Source organism: Eucyclogobius newberryi, unplaced genomic scaffold, assembly GCF_026437365.1.
Source record: "Eucyclogobius newberryi isolate DKJ021-1_F unplaced genomic scaffold, fEucNew1.0.hap1 SCAF_2, whole genome shotgun sequence".
In the NCBI taxonomy this organism is placed as follows: Eukaryota; Metazoa; Chordata; class Actinopteri; order Gobiiformes; family Gobiidae; genus Eucyclogobius; species Eucyclogobius newberryi.
This window is the reverse complement of record NW_027315834.1, coordinates 610,928-624,417: the sequence shown is the minus strand read 5'-3', so window position 1 is coordinate 624,417 and position 13,490 is coordinate 610,928. Positions and strand designations below refer to the sequence as shown.

General features: G+C 49.7%; 2 protein-coding genes across 2 annotated transcripts in view; one reads left to right on the top strand and one right to left on the bottom strand.

Annotated features, from left to right (window-relative positions):
• Positions 1-774, top strand: part of pum3 (pumilio RNA-binding family member 3) — a 32,467-nt gene extending 31,693 nt beyond the window's left edge. Inside the window, exon 18 of the mRNA XM_072453855.1 lies at positions 126-774. Within this exon, the coding sequence (XP_072309956.1) occupies positions 126-255 (130 nt within the window). The 3' untranslated portion in view covers positions 256-774. The remainder of the gene's footprint in view (positions 1-125) is intronic.
• An 807-nt stretch (positions 775-1,581) lies between these two features.
• The window catches only part of LOC140368051 (potassium voltage-gated channel subfamily V member 2-like), a 42,612-nt gene continuing 30,703 nt past the window's right edge, over positions 1,582-13,490 (bottom strand). The window contains exon 8 of the mRNA XM_072454913.1: positions 1,582-1,842. Coding sequence (XP_072311014.1) covers positions 1,594-1,842 — 249 coding nt within the window. The 3' untranslated portion in view covers positions 1,582-1,593. The remainder of the gene's footprint in view (positions 1,843-13,490) is intronic.

Here is a 13,490-nt window from a genome sequence, read left to right as displayed (position 1 = left end):
GGGACGCACATAGGGCACGCACGCACACAGGGCACGCACACGGGACGCACGCACACGGGGCACGCGCACACGGGGCACGCGCAGTCCTTGTGACAATGGGATGATTGACGTGTGGCCTGTTGCAGTCTGTTGAGCAGCTCTGACCCGTCGCTGGTGGACGAGGTGAAGTCTGCTCTGAGGCCCCTGGTCCCAGAGCTGGAGCAGAGCCGTGGAACCAACCAGGGGGCCCACATCCTGCTGCAGAAGCTCGCCTAGACCCAGGGGCCTTCAGCAGGACCAGCACTGAGCTGCCACGCCTCTGGAGCCTCCTGCTGACCGGAGCCTCCTGCTGACCGGAGCCTCCTGCTGACTGTTGTATGTTCAGTGGGACCTGGACCAGGAGCATGTACTCCAGTACCAGGAGCATGTACTCCAGTACTTCTCTCTGAAGGTGTCATTCACAGACTGGAACGGTTTAGTCGAGGTCGAGATCCAAGAATGTGGATCGTAATTGTTGTTTGAGATGTGCAAATATATATTTGAATATTGAGTAAATGGTCTTAATAAAAACGTTGTTCTGAAGCTGCTTAAAGTCAAAGCAGTGGAATCTTACACCAAAAAGTCCAGACGTATCAAACTTTATTTTACAGGTCACACATTTATAAATATAATTTAGTTAGAAAGCGTTTCATACTGTTCTACACTACCCACTCTGACCAGCAGAGGGCATACATGAACATACATGAACATACATGAGCATACATGAGCACATACATGAGCATACATGAACATACATGAGCATACATGAACATACATGAGCACATACATGAGCACATACATGAGCACATACATGAGCATACATGAGCATACATGAGCATACATGAGCATACATGAGCATACATGAACATACATGAGCACATACATGAACATACATGAACATACATGAGCATACATGAACATACATGAACATACATGAGCATACATGAACATACATGAACATACATGAGCATACATGAACACATACATGAACAGTGAAAAGAAAGCCCTCAAAGAACTCCACACTGTAGTGTACATGTACACCACAGTGTACTGTGGTGTACACGGTGGTGTACACAGTGTACGGTGGTGTACACAGTGTACATGTACACGGTGGTGTACACAGTGTACTGTGGTGTACACCGTGTACATGTACACGGTGGTGTACACAGTGTACTGTGGTGTACACCGTGTACATGTACACCGTGTACATGTACACAGTGAACACGTTTACCACTGAAAGCAGCTCATGTTGATGTATCAAAAGCCATCAATTACTTTAGTAAATTAACTCTTTATGTGGAGTCTGGTTTATTTGTGGAGCTTTAAATTGATAATGTTTTATACAAAATGTCATTAATTTGAGTTGCAACTAAACTATAAAAAATAACCAGTGCTTCGAATAGTATTTTTTCATGTATACTTTTTATTGTGTACATTTTAAACATATTTGCAGTACTCTTTCTACCACTGCTTATTCTGTATTAGTCACATGTACAAAGTGATGTAGAACTGTCCGGGGTGCTGCTCTGTGGCACAGTGGCAGCACATATGCCTCCCTGACCCCTGCTGGACCGGTCAGGCTTTGCTCTTCTGTGCCAGCCTTCTCAGTGCCCGCTGGGTGAAGTGCACCCTCCCGCGGGCCTGGCTCAGGGCCGTGTACTCGTTGGACTTGAGCTTGGCGTAGTAATCTGAGAACTTGTTGTAGAGGACGGAGATGGGCATTCCATTCAGGATGATCCCGAAGGAGATGCAGCCGAACGCAAAGATCCGGCCCAAGTTTGTCTCCGGGAACATGTCTCCATAGCCCACAGTGGAGATGCTGGCCTGAAACGTCACAACCAGGACTGAAACATCACAACCAGGATCAAAACATCACAACACAATCAGGACCGAAACATCAAAACCAGGACTGAAACGTCACAACCAGGACTGAAACGTCACAACCAGGACCGAAACGTCACAACCAGGACCGAAACGTCACAACCAGGACTGAAACATCACATCACAACCAGGACAGAAACATCACATCACAACCAGGACCGAAACATCACATCAAAACCAGGACTGAAACGTCACAACCAGGACTGAAACGTCACAACCAGGACCGAAACGTCACAACCAGGACCGAAACATCACAACCAGGACTGAAACATCACATCACAACCAGGACAGAAACATCACATCACAACCAGGACCGAAACATCACAACACAACCAGGACCGAAACATCACAACACAACCAGGACTGAAACGTTACAACCAGGACCATCACAACCAGGCCTGAAACATCACAACCAGGATCGAAACATCACAACACAACCAGGACCGAAACGTCATAACCAGGACTGAAACGTCACAACCAGGACTGAAATGTCACAACCAGGACCGAAACATTACAACCAGGACCGAAACGTCACAACCAGGACCGAAACATCACAACACAACCAGGACCGAAACGTCATAACCAGGACCGAAACGTCACAACCAGGACTGAAACGTCACAACCAGGACCGAAACGTCACAACCAGGACCGAAACTTCACAACCAGGACCGAAACATTACAACCAGGACCGAAACGTCACAACCAGGACCGAAACATCACAACACAACCAGGACCGAAACGTCATAACCAGGACCGAAACGTCATAACCAGGACCGAAACGTCACAACCAGGACTGAAATGTCACAACCAGGACCGAAACTTCACAACCAGGACCGAAACATCACAACACAACCAGGACCGAAACATCACAACCAGGACAAACGTCACAACCAGGACCGAAACATCACAACACAATCAGGACCGAAACATCAAAACCAGGACTGAAACGTCACAACCAGGACTGAAACGTCACAACCAGGACCGAAACGTCACAACCAGGACCGAAACATCACAACCAGGACCGAAACATCACAACCAGGACAGAAACATCACATCACAACCAGGACAGAAACATCACATCACAACCAGGACTGAAACATCACAACCAGGACCGAAACAGCACAACCAGGACCGAAACGTCACAACCAGGACCGAAACATCACAACCAGGACTGAAACATCACATCACAACCAGGACTGAAACATCACATCACAACCAGGACCGAAACATCACAACCAGGACCGAAACGTCACAACCAGGACCGAAACGTCACAACACAACCAGGACCGAAGCATCAAAACCAGGACTGAAACGTCATAACCAGGACCGAAACGTCACAACCAGGACCGAAACGTCACAACCAGGACCGAAACATCACAACACAACCAGGACCGAAACATCACAACACAACCAGGACCGAAACATCACAACCAGGACTGAAACTTCACAACCAGGACCGAAACGTCACAACCAGGACAGAAACATCACATCACAACCAGGACCGAGACATCACAACCAGGACTGAAACATCACAACCAGGACCGAAACGTCACAACCAGGACCGAAACGTCACAACCAGGACCGAAACGTCACAACCAGGACCGAAACTTCACAACCAGGACCGAAACTTCACAACCAGGACCGAAACGTCACAACCAGGACCGAAACGTCACAACCAGGACCGAAACATCACAACACAACCAGGACGAAACATCATAACCAGGACTGAAACGTCACAACCAGGACTGAAACGTCACAACCAGGACCGAAACTTCAAAACCAGGACCGAAACATTACAACCAGGACCGAAACGTCACAACCAGGACCGAAACATCACAACACAACCAGGACCGAAACATCACAACCAGGACTGAAACGTCACAACCAGGACAAACGTCACAACCAGGACCGAAACGTCACAACCAGGACAGAAACATCACATCACAACCAGGACTGAAACATCACAACCAGGACCGAAACAGCACAACCAGGACCGAAACGTCACAACCAGGACTGAAACATCACATCACAACCAGGACTGAAACATCACATCACAACCAGGACCGAAACGTCACAACCAGGACCGAAACGTCATAACCAGGACCGAAACGTCACAACCAGGACTGAAACGTCACAATCAGGACCGAAACGTCACAACCAGGACCGAAACATCACAACACAACCAGGACCGAAACATCACAACCAGGACTGAAACTTCACAACCAGGACCGAAACGTCACAACCAGGACCGAAACATCACATCACAACCAGGACAGAAACATCACATCACAACCAGGACCGAGACATCACAACCAGGACCGAAACATCACAACCAGGACCGAAACATCACAACCAGGACCGAAACGTCACAACCAGGACCGAAACGTCACAACCAGGACCGAAACTTCACAACCAGGACCGAAACGTCACAAACAGGACCGAAACGTCACAACCAGGACCGAAACGTCACAACCAGGACCGAAACATCACAACACAACCAGGACCGAAACATCACAACCAGGACCGAAACGTCACAACCAGGACTGAAACTTCACAACCAGGACCGAAACGTCACAACCAGGACCGAAACGTCACAACCAGGACCGAAACTTCACAACCAGGACCGAAACGTCACAAACAGGACTGAAACATCACATCACAACCAGGACTGAAACATCACAACCAGGACTGAAACGTCACAACCAGGACTGAAACGTCACAACCAGGACTGAAACGTCACAACCAGGACCGAAACGTCACAACCAGGACCGAAACTTCACAACCAGGACCGAAACATCACATCACAACCAGGACTGAAACATTACAACCAGGACAGAAACATCACATCACAACCAGGACCGAAACATCACAACCAGGACCGAAACGTCACAACCAGGACCGAAACGTCACAACCAGGACCGAAACGTCACAACCAGGACCGAAACGTCACAACCAGGACCGAAACGTCACAACCAGGACCGAAACGTCACAACCAGGACCGAAACATCACAACCAGGACAGAAACATCACATCACAACCAGGACAGAAACATCACATCACAACCAGGACTGAAACATCACAACCAGGACCGAAACAGCACAACCAGGACCGAAACGTCACAACCAGGACCGAAACGTCACAACCAGGACTGAAACATCACATCACAACCAGGACTGAAACATCACATCACAACCAGGACTGAAACATCACAACCAGGACCGAAACGTCACAACCAGGACCGAAACGTCACAACACAACCAGGACCGAAACGTCACAACCAGGACCGAAACGTCACAACCAGGACCGAAACGTCACAACCAGGACCGAAACGTCACAACCAGGACCGAAACATCACAACACAACCAGGACCGAAACATCACAACCAGGACCGAAACGTCACAAACAGGACTGAAACGTCACAACCAGGACCGAAACGTCACAACCAGGACCGAAACGTCACAACCAGGACCGAAACATCACAACACAACCAGGACCGAAACATCACAACACAACCAGGACCGAAACGTCACAACCAGGACTGAAACGTCACAACCAGGACTGAAACGTCACAACCAGGACCGAAACTTCACAACCAGGACCGAAACGTCACAACCAGGACAGAAACATCACATCACAACCAGGACTGAGACATCACAACCAGGACCGAAACATCACAACCAGGACCGAAACATCACAACCAGGACCGAAACATCACAACCAGGACCGAAACATCACAACCAGGACCGAAAAGTCACAACCAGGACCGAAACGTCACAACCAGGACCGAAACGTCACAAACAGGACTGAAACATCACATCACAACCAGGACTGAAACGTCACAACCAGGACTGAAACGTCACAACCAGGACTGAAACATCACAACCAGGACTGAAACGTCACAACCAGGACCGAAACGTCACAACCAGGACCGAAACTTCACAACTAGGACCGAAACATCACATCACAACCAGGACTGAAACATTACAACCAGGACAGAAACATCACATCACAACCAGGACTGAAACATCACAACCAGGACCGAAACGTCACAACCAGGACCGAAACGTCACAACCAGGACCGAAACGTCACAACCAGGACCGAAACGTCACAACCAGGACCGAAACGTCACAACCAGGACAAACGTCACAACCAGGACCGAAACATCACAACCAGGACCGAAACGTCACAACCAGGACCGAAACGTCACAACCAGGACCGAAACGTCACAACCAGGACCGAAACATCACAACACAACCAGGACCGAAACATCACAACCAGGACCGAAACGTCACAAACAGGACCGAAACGTCACAACCAGGACCGAAACGTCACAACCAGGACCGAAACGTCACAACCAGGACCGAAACATCACAACACAACCAGGACCGAAACATCACAACACAACCAGGACCGAAACGTCACAACCAGGACTGAAACGTCACAACCAGGACTGAAACGTCACAACCAGGACCGAAACGTCACAACCAGGACCGAAACTTCACAACCAGGACCGAAACATCACATCACAACCAGGACAGAAACATCACATCACAACCAGGACCGAGACATCACAACCAGGACCGAAACATCACAACCAGGACCGAAACATCACAACCAGGACCGAAACATCACAACCAGGACCGAAACGTCACAACCAGGACCGAAACGTCACAACCAGGACCGAAACGTCACAAACAGGACTGAAACATCACATCACAACCAGGACTGAAACGTCACAACCAGGACTGAAACGTCACAACCAGGACTGAAACGTCACAACCAGGACCGAAACGTCACAACCAGAACCGAAACTTCACAACTAGGACCGAAACATCACATCACAACCAGGACTGAAACATTACAACCAGGACAGAAACATCACATCACAACCAGGACTGAAACATCACAACCAGGACCGAAACGTCACAACCAGGACTGAAACGTCACAACCAGGACCGAAACGTCACAACCAGGACCGAAACATCACAACCAGGACCGAAACGTCACAACCAGGACAAACGTCACAACAAGGACCGAAACATCACAACCAGGACCGAAACGTCACAACCAGGACCGAAACATCACAACCAGGACAGAAACATCACATCACAACCAGGACAGAAACATCACATCACAACCAGGACTGAAACATCACAACCAGGACCGAAACAGCACAACCAGGACCGAAACGTCACAACCAGGACCGAAACGTCACAACCAGGACTGAAACATCACATCACAACCAGGACTGAAACATCACATCACAACCAGGACCGAAACATCACAACCAGGACCGAAACGTCACAACCAGGACCGAAACGTCACAACCAGGACCGAAACGTCACAACACAACCAGGACCGAAACATCAAAACCAGGACCGAAACGTCACAACCAGGACCGAAACATCACAACACAACCAGGACCGAAGCATCAAAACCAGGACCGAAACGTCATAACCAGGACCGAAACGTCAAAACCAGGACCGAAACGTCACAACCAGGACCGAAACGTCACAACACAACCAGGACCGAAACATCACAACACAACCAGGACCGAAACATCACAACACAACCAGGACCGAAACATCACAACCAGGACCGAAATGTCACAACCAGGACCGAAACTTCACAACCAGGACCGAAACATCACAACACAACCAGGACCGAAACATCACAACCAGGACAAACGTCACAACCAGGATCGAAACATCACAACACAATCAGGACCGAAACATCAAAACCAGGACTGAAACGTCACAACCAGGACTGAAACGTCACAACCAGGACCGAAACGTCACAACCAGGACCGAAACATCACAACCAGGACCGAAACATCACAACCAGGACAGAAACATCACATCACAACCAGGACAGAAACATCACATCACAACCAGGACCGAAACATCACAACCAGGACCGAAACAGCACAACCAGGACCGAAACGTCACAACCAGGACCGAAACGTCACAACCAGGACTGAAACATCACATCACAACCAGGACTGAAACATCACATCACAACCAGGACTGAAACATCACATCACAACCAGGACCGAAACATCACAACCAGGACCGAAACGTCACAACCAGGACCGAAACGTCACAACACAACCAGGACCGAAGCATCAAAACCAGGACTGAAACGTCATAACCAGGACCGAAACGTCACAACCAGGACCGAAACGTCACAACCAGGACCGAAACATCACAACACAACCAGGACCGAAACATCACAACACAACCAGGACCGAAACATCACAACCAGGACTGAAACTTCACAACCAGGACCGAAACGTCACAACCAGGACAGAAACATCACATCACAACCAGGACCGAGACATCACAACCAGGACCGAAACATCACAACCAGGACCGAAACGTCACAACCAGGACCGAAACGTCACAACCAGGACCGAAACGTCACAACCAGGACCGAAACTTCACAACCAGGACCGAAACTTCACAACCAGGACCGAAACGTCACAACCAGGACCGAAACATCACAACACAACCAGTACCGAAACATCATAACCAGGACTGAAACGTCACAACCAGGACTGAAACGTCACAACCAGGACCGAAACTTCAAAACCAGGACCGAAACATTACAACCAGGACCGAAACGTCACAACCAGGACCGAAACATCACAACACAACCAGGACCGAAACATCACAACCAGGACTGAAACGTCACAACCAGGACAAACGTCACAACCAGGACCGAAACGTCACAACCAGGACAGAAACATCACATCACAACCAGGACTGAAACATCACAACCAGGACCGAAACAGCACAACCAGGACCGAAACGTCACAACCAGGACTGAAACATCACATCACAACCAGGACTGAAACATCACATCACAACCAGGACCGAAACATCACAACCAGGACCGAAACGTCACAACCAGGACCGAAACGTCATAACCAGGACCGAAACGTCACAACCAGGACTGAAACGTCACAATCAGGACCGAAACGTCACAACCAGGACCGAAACATCACAACACTACCAGGACCGAAACATCACAACCAGGACTGAAACTTCACAACCAGGACCGAAACGTCACAACCAGGACCGAAACATCACATCACAACCAGGACAGAAACATCACATCACAACCAGGACCGAGACATCACAACCAGGACCGAAACATCACAACCAGGACCGAAACATCACAACCAGGACCGAAACATCACAACCAGGACCGAAACGTCACAACCAGGACCGAAACGTCACCACCAGGACCGAAACTTCACAACCAGGACCGAAACGTCACAAACAGGACCGAAACGTCACAACCAGGACCGAAACGTCACAACCAGGACCGAAACATCACAACACAACCAGGACCGAAACATCACAACCAGGACCGAAACGTCACAACCAGGACCGAAACGTCACAACCAGGACCGAAACTTCACAACCAGGACCGAAACGTCACAACCAGGACCGAAACGTCACAACCAGGACCGAAACTTCACAACCAGGACCGAAACGTCACAAACAGGACTGAAACATCACATCACAACCAGGACTGAAACATCACAACCAGGACTGAAACGTCACAACCAGGACTGAAACGTCACAACCAGGACTGAAACGTCACAACCAGGACCGAAACGTCACAACCAGGACCGAAACTTCACAACCAGGACCGAAACATCACATCACAACCAGGACTGAAACATTACAACCAGGACAGAAACATCACATCACAACCAGGACTGAAACATCACAACCAGGACCGAAACGTCACAACCAGGACCGAAACGTCACAACCAGGACCGAAACGTCACAACCAGGACCGAAACGTCACAACCAGGACCGAAACGTCACAACCAGGACCGAAACATCACAACCAGGACAGAAACATCACATCACAACCAGGACAGAAACATCACATCACAACCAGGACCGAAACAGCACAACCAGGACCGAAACGTCACAACCAGGACCGAAACGTCACAACCAGGACTGAAACATCACATCACAACCAGGACTGAAACATCACATCACAACCAGGACTGAAACATCACAACCAGGACCGAAACGTCACAACCAGGACCGAAACGTCACAACACAACCAGGACCGAAACGTCAAAACCAGGACCGAAACGTCACAACCAGGACCGAAACGTCACAACCAGGACCGAAACGTCACAACCAGGACCGAAACATCACAACACAACCAGGACCGAAACATCACAACCAGGACCGAAACGTCACAAACAGGACTGAAACGTCACAACCAGGACCGAAACGTCACAACCAGGACCGAAACGTCACAACCAGGACCGAAACATCACAACACAACCAGGACCGAAACATCACAACACAACCAGGACCGAAACGTCACAACCAGGACTGAAACGTCACAACCAGGACTGAAACGTCACAACCAGGACCGAAACTTCACAACCAGGACCGAAACGTCACAACCAGGACCGAAACATCACATCACAACCAGGACAGAAACATCACATCACAACCAGGACTGAGACATCACAACCAGGACCGAAACATCACAACCAGGACCGAAACATCACAACCAGGACCGAAACATCACAACCAGGACCGAAACGTCACAACCAGGACCGAAACGTCACAACCAGGACCGAAACGTCACAACCAGGACCGAAACGTCACAAACAGGACTGAAACATCACATCACAACCAGGACTGAAACGTCACAACCAGGACTGAAACGTCACAACCAGGACTGAAACATCACAACCAGGACTGAAACGTCACAACCAGGACCGAAACGTCACAACCAGGACCGAAACTTCACAACTAGGACCGAAACATCACATCACAACCAGGACTGAAACATTACAACCAGGACAGAAACATCACATCACAACCAGGACTGAAACATCACAACCAGGACCGAAACGTCACAACCAGGACTGAAACGTCACAACCAGGACCGAAACGTCACAACCAGGACCGAAACATCACAACCAGGACCGAAACGTCACAACCAGGACCGAAACATCACAACCAGGACCGAAACGTCACAACCAGGACCGAAACGTCACAACCAGGACCGAAACGTCACAACCAGGACCGAAACGTCACAACCAGGACCGAAACGTCACAACCAGGACCGAAACATCACAACACAACCAGGACCGAAACATCACAACCAGGACCGAAACGTCACAAACAGGACTGAAACGTCACAACCAGGACCGAAACGTCACAACCAGGACCGAAACGTCACAACCAGGACCGAAACTTCACAACCAGGACCGAAACGTCACAACCAGGACCGAAACATCACATCACAACCAGGACCGAAACATCACATCACAACCAGGACAGAAACATCACATCACAACCAGGACCGAAACATCACAACCAGGACCGAAACATCACAACCAGGACCGAAACATCACAACCAGGACCGAAACGTCACAACCAGGACCGAAACGTCACAACCAGGACCGAAACGTCACAAACAGGACTGAAACATCACAACCAGGACTGAAACGTCACAACCAGGACTGAAACGTCACAACCAGGACTGAAACGTCACAACCAGGACCGAAACGTCACAACCAGGACCGAAACTTCACAACTAGGACCGAAACATCACATCACAACCAGGACTGAAACATTACAACCAGGACAGAAACATCACATCACAACCAGGACTGAAACATCACAACCAGGACCGAAACGTCACAACCAGGACTGAAACGTCACAACCAGGACCGAAACGTCACAACCAGGACTGAAACATCACAACCAGGACTGAAACGTCACAACCAGGACCGAAACGTCACAACCAGGACCGAAACTTCACAACTAGGACCGAAACATCACATCACAACCAGGACTGAAACATTACAACCAGGACAGAAACATCACATCACAACCAGGACTGAAACATCACAACCAGGACCGAAACGTCACAACCAGGACTGAAACGTCACAACCAGGACCGAAACGTCACAACCAGGACCGAAACGTCACAACCAGGACCGAAACATCACAACCAGGACCGAAACGTCACAACCAGGACAAACGTCACAACCAGGACCGAAACATCACAACCAGGACCGAAACGTCACAACCAGGACCGAAACATCACAACCAGGACAGAAACATCACATCACAACCAGGACAGAAACATCACATCACAACCAGGACTGAAACATCACAACCAGGACCGAAACAGCACAACCAGGACCGAAACGTCACAACCAGGACCGAAACGTCACAACCAGGACTGAAACATCACATCACAACCAGGACTGAAACATCACATCACAACCAGGACCGAAACATCACAACCAGGACCGAAACGTCACAACCAGGACCGAAACGTCACAACCAGGACCGAAACGTCACAACACAACCAGGACCGAAACATCAAAACCAGGACCGAAACGTCACAACCAGGACCGAAACGTCACAACCAGGACCGAAACATCACAACACAACCAGGACCGAAGCATCAAAACCAGGACCGAAACGTCATAACCAGGACCGAAACGTCACAACCAGGACCGAAACGTCACAACCAGGACCGAAACGTCACAACCAGGACCGAAACATCACAACACAACCAGGACCGAAACATCACAACACAACCAGGACCGAAACATCACAACACAACCAGGACTGAAACGTCACAACCAGGACTGAAACGTCACAACCAGGACCGAAACGTCACAACCAGGACCGAAACGTCACAACCAGGACCGAAACATCACATCACAACCAGGACAGAAACATCACATCACAACCAGGACCGAGACATCACAACCAGGACCGAAACATCACAACCAGGACCGAAACGTCACAACCAGGACCGAAACGTCACAACCAGGACCGAAACGTCACAACCAGGACCGAAACATCACAACACAACCAGGACCGAAGCATCAAAACCAGGACTGAAACGTCACAACCAGGACCGAAACGTCACAACCAGGACTGAAACGTCACAACCAGGACCGAAACGTCACAACCAGGACCGAAACATCACAACACAACCAGGACCGAAACATCACAACACAACCAGGACCGAAACATCACAACCAGGACTGAAACATCACAACCAGGATCGAAACTTCACAACCAGGACCGAAACGTCACAACCAGGACCGAAACATCACATCACAACCAGGACTGAGACATCACAACCAGGACCGAAACATCACAACCAGGACCGAAACATCACAACCAGGACCGAAACATCACAACCAGGACCGAAACGTCACAACCAGGACCGAAACTTCACAACCAGGACCGAAACGTCACAAACAGGACTGAAACGTCACAACCAGGACTTCTGCAGGTTCAGGTTAATTTTTATTCTATTCAATTTTTATAACGCCCAAAATCACAACAGCCGTTGTCTCGGACGGCGACAGTGAAAAACAGATTAAACGATGTCAATAGGAACGAGGGTCAATGTCCCATGTCCCAGGGCCCCATGTCCCAGGGCCCCATGTCCCAGGGCCCCATGTCCCAGGGCCCCATGTCCCAGGGTCCCATGCCCCAGGGTCCCATGCCCCAGGGTCCCAGGGCCCCATGCCCCAGGGTCCCATGCCCCAGGGTCCCAGGGCCCC